The sequence below is a fragment of the Postia placenta genome (assembly GCF_002117355.1).
Source record: "Postia placenta MAD-698-R-SB12 unplaced genomic scaffold POSPLAscaffold_6, whole genome shotgun sequence".
NCBI lineage: Eukaryota > Fungi > Basidiomycota > Agaricomycetes > Polyporales > Adustoporiaceae > Rhodonia > Rhodonia placenta.
Genome location: NW_020169837.1, coordinates 2,123,191 through 2,134,920, shown reverse-complemented (window position 1 = coordinate 2,134,920; position 11,730 = coordinate 2,123,191). Strand labels below are relative to the sequence as shown.

The 11,730-nt window shown below is 51.8% G+C and overlaps 3 protein-coding genes across 3 annotated transcripts; all 3 read right to left on the bottom strand.

Annotated features, from left to right (window-relative positions):
* Nucleotides 1–1,420: 1,420 nt before the first annotated feature.
* Nucleotides 1,421–2,393, bottom strand: POSPLADRAFT_1140590 (hypothetical protein; the record flags this gene model as incomplete). The annotated part of the gene is made up of 2 exons (XM_024485193.1): nucleotides 1,421–1,763; nucleotides 1,831–2,393. 2 exons carry the CDS (start codon nucleotides 2,391–2,393, stop codon nucleotides 1,421–1,423), a joined length of 906 nt encoding a protein of 301 aa, XP_024339894.1.
* POSPLADRAFT_1079015 (hypothetical protein) lies at nucleotides 2,383–3,039 on the bottom strand (the record flags this gene model as incomplete). The annotated part of the gene is made up of 4 exons (XM_024482975.1): nucleotides 2,383–2,537; nucleotides 2,590–2,710; nucleotides 2,768–2,939; nucleotides 2,993–3,039. Coding segments are annotated over 4 exons (495 nt in total), but the record flags the coding sequence as incomplete, so codon positions are not given.
* Nucleotides 3,040–6,236: 3,197 nt separating this feature from the next.
* On the bottom strand, nucleotides 6,237–11,725 carry POSPLADRAFT_1141298 (hypothetical protein; the record flags this gene model as incomplete). The annotated part of the gene is made up of 19 exons (XM_024485284.1): nucleotides 6,237–6,467; nucleotides 6,521–6,697; nucleotides 6,752–6,861; nucleotides 6,923–7,197; nucleotides 7,258–7,403; nucleotides 7,459–7,689; nucleotides 7,741–7,952; nucleotides 8,006–8,159; nucleotides 8,212–8,249; nucleotides 8,280–8,428; nucleotides 8,489–9,043; nucleotides 9,095–9,146; nucleotides 9,197–9,634; nucleotides 9,686–9,920; nucleotides 9,987–10,107; nucleotides 10,160–10,481; nucleotides 10,538–10,623; nucleotides 11,391–11,458; nucleotides 11,627–11,725. 19 exons carry the CDS (start codon nucleotides 11,723–11,725, stop codon nucleotides 6,237–6,239), a joined length of 3,699 nt encoding a protein of 1,232 aa, XP_024339892.1.
* Between the last annotated feature and the right edge of the window lie 5 nt (nucleotides 11,726–11,730).

The window sequence follows — 11,730 nt, the reverse complement described above, 5'->3', positions numbered from 1 at the left end:
GTCATGATCCGGATGACATCCTCAAAAGCCTGCTTCGAGGCCTCTTGGTGCATGAAAATGTTCTTGTCTTGGTGTACAGCTCTCACGGTGCTCAATTTGACAGGGCTTCCGGCACATATTCACGAGTTCCTGCACGGCACTCGAGGTCACCTTACGTAGTATGAGGAGACTATTGGCTGGTGTAACAAGTATGTGGCAGAGCCTCTCGTATNTTCGACATAAACTGATACATAATTCCTGTAGTTTCTCGCTGTCAACTCCCTGCTCAGGTGAGCCTAAGGCGACTTCTATGCTGACCTTGGTTGCTTAATATACGACTTCAGTTCTGTTGAAGAGGATTCCAATCTCTCGCTTTTCAACATATTGTGCACTAGGCAGTTCACTAACGTAGAGGTACGTCATCCCGCTGTCATCAATGCAGCTCTGTAGTCAGCGGCCCACCATTTTTTCGCACCTGTGCATTTCTCCTGCTATGTAATGTATTACACCCGATAAATAATATGCCACAGTTGTATTTTGATTGGATCATCTGCGGGTGACTGGTCTGTCACGGAAGCGAACCGATATCGCAGTGGATTGATTAGTGTTATGGATGCAGCCCATACAATCATTAGTCGGTCTGGCAATGTATCACAATAGTTGGTATAATATTATACCATGCATGACATTGTGTAGGCTGCTAGCCTCGCCAGCCTTGCATGCTCTCGATAGTCATATGGGCCTAGCTACCTATTTTGGCTCTTACACCACCCCGCTGATTTATCATCATGGCAATACAAGACTGTAAAACAATAGCGGTCTCTCGTAAGCTGGCCGGACCTTACAAGGCCATACGAGTACATGCATGGCCATACATAATGCGTTCCTTTTTGCTGATGACTGTATTGCTTACGCAACACTGAAAAGCGTTGGTCCAGTATCGTCGAGAATCGCGAGAGTGAATGGTTTCGTATGAACGTGGGGACAGCCTGATACAGCAGACAGATACATTGTACGCATGGCTGAGGAAACAACAGGCTGATAGAGTTCGAAACGCTCGCGGGTGGTCACAAGATCCATCCAGATCATGCATCCCTGATCGGGCACAGTGCCTCCGCGTCAAGTTGACATATCTACATCTTTACAGCTTCCTATCGTGCTTGCCATAGTCACCGCAATTCTTCCGCGAACCTTGCTTGACTGTAAGGCGGGCGGATTTTCCTTCCACAAAAGCTTAAACAGTACCCCATGGGTGAGACAGCCCGCCTGACCTCTCATGATCAGAACCCTGTTACGTTACAACGATGTGTTCTATTGCTATATAGTCTAGGACATCTGTCCTGTTGTCGTCTTGGTCATGACTACGTATAATATCTAAAGCTTGGATGCCTTGACCAAATGTGAGCGACCCGTTCCTGAGGGCAAGTGAACAGATAGACACTCACCTATCCCCCAGATCCCCCAAGTCCTCCCCGCTCATATCCACGTGTCCCTTCTCTCTGGCACCGGCGCTGTCCTCTCCTGCTGCGCGGTCCCGCGCCGCGTTGTCGCGGGAGTAGCTGTACCACAATGCGCTGCCCGCAACAAGCGCGATCACATAGCACGCGACGTTGATCGCGTGTCCCTGGACATAGCGCGGCGCCCACTCTGCGCGGTAGATCTGGCCCGAGATCGCGCCGCCAATGTTGCCCTGCGAGAAGATGAGGCCCATCGCCGTCGCGCGCTTCGACGCGCCCGCGAAGTTCGTCGAGATCCATGTCCATGAGATCGATATCGGCAAGAACCTGCACGGGAGGGGGAGAGAGAATCAGCGACACTGCACGAGGGAAGGGAACGACAACCAGCACGCACATGAACATGATCAGGAAGAACATGACGTAACGCGCAACGAGGTTCTCGACGGCCATGAGCGCGATGAGCGCAATGAGCGTGAAGACGATGCCTATGATGCAGTGCAGGAAAAAGTGTCCGTGGCGGTCGCTTGTCCAGCCGCCGATGAGCACAATGACGAAGCCGACGCCATACGGCGGGCACGCCATGAGCGTCGCGCGCGTGCCCTCGTACCCGAGGCCTGTGATCACGCTTGGGAGCGAGAGGATAACGCTGTACACGGGTATATACGTCGTGATGTAGAACAGGCCCCAGAGGTACACGCGCCAGTCCCGGAATGCCGCACGGATCTGGCCTGTGCGGAAATCGGCGCTCTCTCGCGTCGTCTCCGCGCGGTCGGCTGCGTTGGAGAGCTCGATGATGGCCTTTTCTGTCGGAGTGAGCCAGGAGGAGGTCCCGGGGTAGGCGGACATGAAGATGAACGCGAGCAGGCCAAACCCAGCGGTAATCACTCCTTCGACGATGAATATCCACCTTACCAACGCGTCAGCGACGTCAACATTGTGAAGGTGAGAGCGAGACATACCGCCAGCCTGCTATGCCATGGGTGCCGTCCAAGGCATGAATCGCGGTAGCGAGCAGTCCGCCGAATGCCCCAGTTAGGGAGACGGATGAATAGAGAACGGCAAAGCGCCGACCCACTATGTGTCGTGGGTACCAGCAACTCACTTGATTCGATCAGCGATGATTCAACAGAACGTAGTTGTCGGCAAGACTCACACCAGTACACGATACCCGGGATGAATCCTGCTTCAATAAGTCCAAGGAAAAAGCGCGCCGCCAGCAATCCAGACGAAGTATGTACGCGCGAGATGAGAGCACAGCACAATCCCCACAGCACCTGCGCAAATGTGCATGAGACCTATGCGTAGTTCCGGCAAGATGAATTGCGACATACCGTTATGGAAGGAATGTACCATCGAGGGCTTATACGTTTAAGTATAATGTTAGATGGCGTTTCGAAAACCACATAACCGATGAAGAATATCGAGAGCGCCCAGTTGTACTGGTTGTCTGTTAAACGGAGCGACGAGGCGAGACCAAAGACTTTCGCGTTGCCGATATTTGCCCTGCCCAGGCTGTCAAGGAATGCACTCACGACGCGCATAGCGTAATGGCTCACCTGTCAATATACGACGCAAGATATAACAGGACTGCGACGGGCATGATGTGGAGGTCGACCTTCCTCCAGGTCTTCTTGACAAGCTCTGGGTCGTACTGGTCGAGCGTAAGGGCCGCCTTCTCGAGCGCGACCTGCCCAGATTTGGCGTCCGATGTTGACGACGCGTCGTCGGCGCTGTACTTTTGGTTCTCGCCCATCGTGCTGCGTTCTAGATGGGGTGGACTGGAGGGAGGGGAGGAGGGCTCAAAACCTCGAATGCTCTTCAGGGCCTAGGTTATAAGGTTATCATCGCCCTCGTCGACGATGGCGTCGAGCGAGGGGTGGGAGCGTTATCTTTCTGCGATCCCCTGCGCCCATTTGTGCAAATGTGGATGCAAGATCGCGAATGCCCTGTTGGCGCAACACGTCACTTCGATGTTGCGATCGCGCACGTGACATGGGGAACTGTAGACGCCGATATTGTCCAATGCATAATCAGTTCGCGGAGATGAGGTAGAAGCAGGCGAAGGAGTCGGTGCAATGTGCATTCGGGCGGGGAGGATGGCTCTGAAGGAAAGGTGAGGTTCGCTGACCGAAGGGTATAGTGAGTATATGTGGACTGAGAAACACTGGGCGCGGAGTAGGGAGGGAGAATAGCAGTACCTGATTCGCGATGGCATCTCCTCAAAGTGGTGGTGTGATTACGAGCTCGCCTCAGCGAGCAATGTGAGGTAAGGTCGCATCCACCTAGCAGCCTCATATATTTGTCACCACAAAAGCTACACCGCACGGGCGGTGCTCGTGTGATGGCAGCCATTTCAAGTTACGAACGGCTCGGAAAGGCATGCATGGGATGGAGTGTAGAAGTCTAGCCAGCCGCACTGACGCTTTACTTCGGCTCTGGTGATGATTGGATCCCAACAACCGCCGTCGATAACCACGTTACGTACCTTCAAGCAGTACTTGAGACAAGAGGTGGATTTCGCAAGAAAACTCTTGGCAACGTCGTTTCACCGCGAGACTGCCATGGCTCTCATGCAACCAGCGAGTCTAGGGAGGTGATGGATGACTGGGAAATCGCTGCACTTTCATAGCCTCGAGATGTTCATGACGCAAAGCAATGAAAAGAGATGCAGTGTCGGCCAGAACGAAAGAGGCCTAGAGCAGACAGAATACGCTCGCTGACGAAGGCATTGGTGTCATACATGAGAATACGATGAAAACAGTATAAAGTACTTCTGGAAGTCTTTGTTTAGATTCCGATGGTCGTTGTAGTCGGCTGGTTAGTGCGACGGGGTTGTCGACAAGCGCCGTGCACCGGGAGATGCCGATACAAAGCGCCCGCCCTAACTTTCCTGTCACCTCCTCGGTGCGAAGTGGATTTTCTTTCATCCCAGTGTCGGGAAACTAAGATTATGTACTTCAGCGCTTTAGACACTTTCATGCTTTGTTATTGGCCTCGTATATGATGCAATTGCGTTTTTGTGGGGTGCATCCGCGCCTTCCGCCCTTGTTACCGTATTCATCCACCCATACAGTCCTCACTCTTCCAAAGTTACTATGTCACGTCAATATTGAAACCTTGACGTACTGCTTGAAGGATTGCAAACGACGCTCAGGATATCGAGCGAGTGGCGCAGGAAAGTCTACGATCACATCCCATGCTGCGCATCTAGATGGCGTTTGTATCGCGAGCGCGCATGGGTGCCTAGTCAGGCTCCTTCCCGCCGCTGTGGGAGTTATAGGGGCTCAATCCGACAAATTTGACGCAAGCTAAGTCCTGCAAACCCATCCGCCACACTTGCGCCACAATCCGGCTACATCCGAGGCAAGATCAAACTCCGAATCCCAACCTTAAACCCCCATAACTCCCTACAGCGGCTGGCACAAAACATCTACAAACAGCGGAGGAGCGGCGCATGCCACCTAGATTGGGAAGGCAGGATACTGGCCCATCATTACATAATCGTTACGGTCCCGTGTATTACAGTAGCGTTTATGTGTCCCAGTGTCGAGTCTCGTCGTCCTCGGTGCAACTTTGTGACCACGCCCTTCACCCCTCTAATAATAAATTTATACCTGGCTTTGACACAGATGCGCGCATCCCTGCCGAGGTTAATTTTCGTCCTTCTGACTGGTGAAGGCCTCATGCAACATCCCTTCGTTGAATAACCCATCCTCGGCCTGGCTGGCACTTCAAGTTCAGCACTCTCCATGCACCTGCGACCCAGGTTCTCGACTTTTGCACTGATAATGTGGCTTCCAAGATGCAAAGTGTTGCGAACAATGGGCTTTCTGCACGTCGTTGTTACATTCACTCATGGGGGTTGCGATGACCTCAATTGACGAAATTGAAATGTTTGGATGTCAATTATCATTTCCGGGAATCAATCCTGCCTCGTATGGGAGGTGCGGCGCCGGTCCTCCGCTGTTTGTAGATGTTTTGTGCCAGCCGCTGTAGGGAGTTATAGGGGATTAAGGTTCAAATGGAATGTCACATGATATGCACGTGATGGGATGGCACATGATCTGTGGTAAGACTTCTATTCTCGGATACACAAGATAAAACATTGAGTACGCTATTCGGATGAAGTCCCCTATAACTCCCACAGCGGCGGGAAGGAGCCTGGTGTCTAGTCGGCTTCCTACTACTACCCTTTCCCGCTCGTCCCTGCCAAGATCCCTATCTACTATCCGTACAGGCACTCTACGGATATCAGATTAGTTACCGGCTCATCCTTAAACATGTCGCTCGTGCTCTCTGTAGCCTCGCCGAATCAACGCCAGGGCCGCGTATCGGCGCTCTTTGTTCGCGAACCTCGTCTGCCTCCTCGTTTTTGCCATTACTCGTCCTGACAAGCTCGACGTCTACGCAGTGTACTCGCAGGTCATTATCCGGCATAGGGCGAAGCCCTCAAGCGGATATAAAACTGGATTTTTAATTTTAAAAAAAGCTCGACGTCCAGTCTCCCTTTGTACGCGCATCTTCGACGTGCCCGTTACACCAATGGGCTAAGTATTTGGCTCTATCACACCGTTTCTAGCATACGCTTAGAACTTTATTACTGCAGTATGTTACGTTCTTATTTCCGTTCTCTAGTTGATGAACTAGGTTGCAAACGAAAGAGAATGACACGCCACAGCACGAAGAGGACCCCAATATACGTGTCGTATCATTTATGAGGATGACTACATGTTGAACGGGCTAGACCATCGCTTACACTTTCACTGTGCCTGCATAAAAATATCCACAAGACACATCATTCTAATCACGTAGAGCGAGCCTCTGAGGCACGTCTTGCGCATCTTCCGTCTTAGATGCGATTATGTACGAAATTGTGTAGGCATCCCCAGATCCAACATCTGAAGCACCGTCACAGATGTACAGGATAATCGCCACGGGCCCTATGGGGTTTTTGGTAATCGCCAGGAATTTCGCGATGTTGGACACCGGAGACAGGAACTCCCCTGCCAGATGCGCTCGGGTCGAGTCGTTCTGAAAATTTCCATCAGCGTCCATTCATCTTCATGTCGGATAAGAACACGAACGTTGGGCTCCAGACCGTGATACATATTATAACAATGCCAGATGGGCGAAGCCCATTCGAACAAGCCCAGGACGGATAGCACAATCGGTCGCCAGAAAGGAGGGGCCTGAGCATTGCGCGGGCCCTTAAGCATTCTCTCGGAAGCCATGATAGCCCCGGTATACAGCACGGGAGCCGCCTAGAATATAGATGCATCAGTGGAGTTTCCCTATAACGCTCTGCCGAGCCTCACTTGTAGCACCCAAGCAGCAACAGCACGCTTGTCAGCATCAGTCCCTCCTGTCCACACAGTGGGAAAGGGATTCAGCGCCACGAAAAGGATGGGCATCCCGAGTCCAAATCCTAGCACATGCCAATGAGTCTTCAGTTCGAGAGGGTGAGCCCAGGTGTAAGGGAAACCGACCGTTGGTGACCCGCTTCAGGGCGTCGCCACCGAAATCTATCAGGTTGGCCTTTCCATATGAGTTGATGGCAAGCACATCCAAGAAGATATCCGGTGCGGCCCATAAGCGGCGGAGGAGTCCCAATGCGAGAGTCGTGCCGTCGGGCGCGCCCGCTGCAACTTGCAGGTGATATTGCTCTTCGATACTTGTCGCTTTGAACGGCGCGACTCCTGCAATGGCTTTGTATGCTATAGTGAACGGTATAGAGAGCGGAACGAATACGATTTCCCACAGCCTATGAGGGTTTCGCAAATAACTTAGGCGAAGAACTCCACAAATTTTGAAAATAGCTCACGTCAAGGATTTCCAGCCAAGGGCATCGAAGATCTTGCTTAGGATAGGGATCCTGATTGGCATGTCGAATATTGCAACGATGAAATTTAAGACACCACTGGCCAAAGCAAGGAACGCGTCCGTGAGGATGTGCGCCACATCGATCAACTTCGTGGAGACTGTCAGTAAGGAGCATTAATCAGCGGCAGCATACACGACGTACCAGGATGAGAGCATTCTTGAACACGGCTAGCAAGTCGCCGATGGTTTTACCGTCTATGAGCCCGCGGGTGGTTAGTGACTTGAGAAAAGTGGTTACGCTGATCATGGCATTCTTCAGATCATCAGAAATGTCCGAGGCGGCCACAGCGTTCGAGAAGGCCTGCCACACTGAAATCAGAGGGTCCAGGTTTGGGAGGCTGTTGCCCATGTCACCGCCTGGAGCGTTGAATATCTGATCCGTGCATTATGAGTTGTTGTGACGAGCGGCATTCGAGATTAATACCTTGTTCAACAGCCATGTCGCAGTCGACGGGAGATTCTCGATGAAACTCGAGACAGAATATCCAGTTTCAGTTATGTCGTTGTCGTTGTCGTATGTTCCAATAGCGACACCATTCATCTGCTCTATCACGCTATCGAAGTGCGCTGAGAGCCAGTCCTTTACATGAGCGAAGAAAACATCGACCAGTGGTGGTATCCGGTTGCGGAAGCAGTCTAGAGAGGGGCGATGTGTTCAGAACAAGAGTGGATGAAGAGGGTCAATTCACCTTTCGCATTCTCCACGAAAGTAAGCATCTTCTGACGGAAGCCTGCAGCAGTATTCTTGATATCATCCCAGTTCAGGAGGAATGCCAACCAGTTGAAGAGCTTCTGGAATGTACACTTGACCGCATCGAAGACAGATTTGACAAGGTCAAATCCCTGAGTTTATTTGTCGGTGAGCTGCGAGAGCTAGGATTGATATCGGACATACTTGTTGTACGAAGCTTGCTATTCCCTGCCAGACATACTCTAGTGGTAGAAGTCAGAAGCGTTACTGACCAGATTTGCATCCTAACTTGCCAACACCGTCCTTGATGAATGTGATCACCGCCTTTGCTGCGTTTTTGATCCCGGTGACAACGACATCGACGATATTTACGATAGCGGTCTTGGCAGCGCGGAAGATGGCTCCCCAAGAAGAGAGGAATCTACAATAACACGAGGTTAAGCCAATGACGGGGGAAAGTTCATCGGTAAATCAGTCATACCCAGGAAGCGTGGCTAGCTTCTCGTCGATTCGGCGCTGGGCCTCTTCCTGAGATAGATTCTCGACGGACAGCGTAGGTCGGAGCTTCAAGTGGAACGCCCGGCCAGAATTGCCATGAATGTGTCCAAGAGATCTCTCATGACGCTTGCGTGTGCGCGCGATGCCGGAACGCGTCCTCGGATGGATGTATCGCCTCGAGATTGATCCCAGAACCTCATTCCCGAGCTCAACCTGCTTCGATGAAAATGACTCCATAGAGTTGTTCAAGGCGCTGGCCATATCGGTGAGAACAGGCTCAGGTAGACTGGCGAAAAGGGATGCGCCGGTTGTCTGGTCCTTCGCTTCTTTGAGCCCTTCTATAGTGATATTAGCGAACTTAGTCTCCAGGTCTCCCGTTGCCTGGATGTCAACACGGTGCTCCGCCTCCATGCCTTCGACCCACAGCGTAAAGGTCGGGCAACTCAGGTCGTCATTGGCGGTAGCCGTAAAGCATACCTTCCCTTGTGCGTTTGTAACAGTCGTGTATGAACGCACGGCATCCACGGAAGTCGTGATTCTGCCGGAAAAGCATGATCATTGGGTATCCCAAGAACGTCGCAGTACGTACCCATTGATATCGATTTCAGCGTACTCCACCGCATTGACAACAGCGGTGAGACCTACCGTCCAAAGTCAGTAGCTAAACGCAATACTATACGGGCAGCGTTACCTGGCATCTGGATGCGATTCGAGTCGGTGACGGCGACTTCAACGTACCATACCGCCTGCTTCTCTGCATCAGGCAAGTCGACACTCGTCGACGTCACCTGGGTTGCGGTCCAGTCCGTCGTTGCTGGATCTTGCACGAGCGTGCTTAACACGCTCGTCTGCGCAGTTTGAACGTCAACGTCCGCATCCACGCTTTGCCCCAATCCGCCCGACGTAATCATGACAAGGTAGCGATAGCCATCTCCGGAGTTGCTGAATGCGAAACCCAAAACGGGCGCCGCGCTGATGATCAACGGATCCGTCCACTTTTGCACCGCGTAGTCGCCATTCGGAAGGGCAGAAATGGACGTGCTGGGAAGCGAGTCTGGGCCAGATTCAGCTTCGACAGGAGTGGACCCAACATGCCACAGGTTGCCCGATACGTCCTGGGCAATTATTTCTGCAGCGAGCCGTTGAGTGCTAGAGAACCACAATAAGCAGTGCAGCTTACCGATCCACTCGAGGAAGACGTTGTCTGCATCCAGTCCAGTCCGTCGCACTGCATCCATCTTCGTGTACTTGACGGTAGTGCCGAACGGGAGGACCTTATTGAACTTGCCTGTGCCGTCGGCTTGGAAGTATGTCGGCTGCTGGACTTCATTGATCGCAAAAATCAGTGGCTGAGCTATACTGCTTTCGACGGCTACGTATGCGAGAGAGCTGTATGTGCCCTTCGCAATGGTCCTCTACCAAAACGTCGTGGGTTTTGCACTTAAGACTATGCAAGAAGCAAACCGATGAGACAAACGCACGATTGCAGAGAATTGTCCGTTGCTGGTGACCGTAGCAACACCCGACTCAAAGGTACTATCGAGGAACAGTTTTCCGCTCAGGAGATAGCCCCATTTAGCGCGAGCTTGAATACCAGCGAAGCTGAAGCGCACAGGTGAGAGATTGACACAGTAGCACCATATGTAAGACATACATTTGGGAAACTTTGAAGTCTGTAACGGACTGGCTGGCGACGTGAACAGCGCCGTCAGCAGTCCATGTCCCAGTGGTCGGATTTATTAGAAATACGCGACTGTCAGACATTAATGCTGCGATCTGTAGTACGCCGTCGGAGGTATAGAACGGGGTCACAGCCAGCGGAGCGACATTCACGGTATTCTTAATCAGAGTCCAGGTTGGATAGCGTTGGTCTGTGTCCAGCGTATAGACGTTGGAGTCGCTGGCGACCACAGCGACGTAATCACCCCCAGACGGGAGCAAAAATGAATCAATATATTTGGGTGTAACAGATTGCGCTGTACAATGCAAATGTTGGCTCAGTTGAATACGGGAGACGGGTAGAGAAACTCACAAAATCGAGTGTTCTCGACCGTCCAGGTTTGGACGGTGTTCGCGTCGGCCTGCAGGTCTTGATAGGCATTGAAGATTGCAGTACCGCTGATGTAGAAAACATTGAGTCGTCCGTTGACATCGGTATTCAAAGCAAGGCCAGCTGTGGAGTTCAAAACGGACAGCGGAGACTGCACTGTCCAGTCCTCTTGGAGCTGGGTATGAGCGAGAAGAGAGACATCGCCATTGAGCTCTTGCATGGTGTTGCTTCAGTATGTGGAACAAGGTAGATAAATATTGCAGACGTACTCCAGAGTATTTAAACTCTCATGGTATATTGGCGTCGGCGATACAGTGGTCAATGACAGACGCTCCATCGGGGCAATTGGAGACGAGCATCTGTACAATTCGCTCGACGTGACTCCTTGCCAAGGCCCTGTTCGTGTATGAGAGTGTCCCATGACACGCCATGAACAAAGAAGGCTGTTGGGACTTGCGCCTTGAATCTACAGGTCGTGCGCTCCGCGCTCGGATGTCCGTGACATCGGTCGCGCATTCCTCACTAGAACCGGCGGTGGTGTGTCTCCGTCGAGTAGCTAAACGTAGCCTGACACCTAGCTACAGGGATTCCAGTACCGCTGGACAAACATTCAAGCAGAAAGGCACCTTAGGTAGAAGAACGTGTGAGCAAATGAACAGATAGTCTTACATTTAATAGCCTATGTGCTTTTCGCTAACAGCGTCGGTTCCACAGCATCTATTGTGGGCCTTAATAATCCTCTGAGGAAAGGCTCAACGTATACCGACCATGGTCAGTAGCTAGATGCTTTAAGCTTTTCAAGCTCAGGGGCGGCACTGCCAGTGAGCACACTAACAAGTTGGAGTTTTTGCTGAATTTGAGATAATTATTGACAGCCAGCTTATGCAGTGAATAACGTGTACGCTATACAGCTGAGCGCGTCGTGTCAAGAAGCCTTGCGATGCGCCATAGGTGCGCCGTTTCTTGCTGGAATGTCGGCGCTATCCGATGGAAAGTGAAGGATCGGCGCGGTGATTGCCGGCGGCACAGTTCTGATTCGGCCAGTTCTATGTAACTTCCTCTCCGCCTTACTAAGTTGCCTCTACCCAGGAGCGTATAGAGACAGGTGATGTCAAGTATTGTTGCTAACGGGGATCTGAGCCTGTTATTCAGCTTCTTCAATTCTTCCATTAACT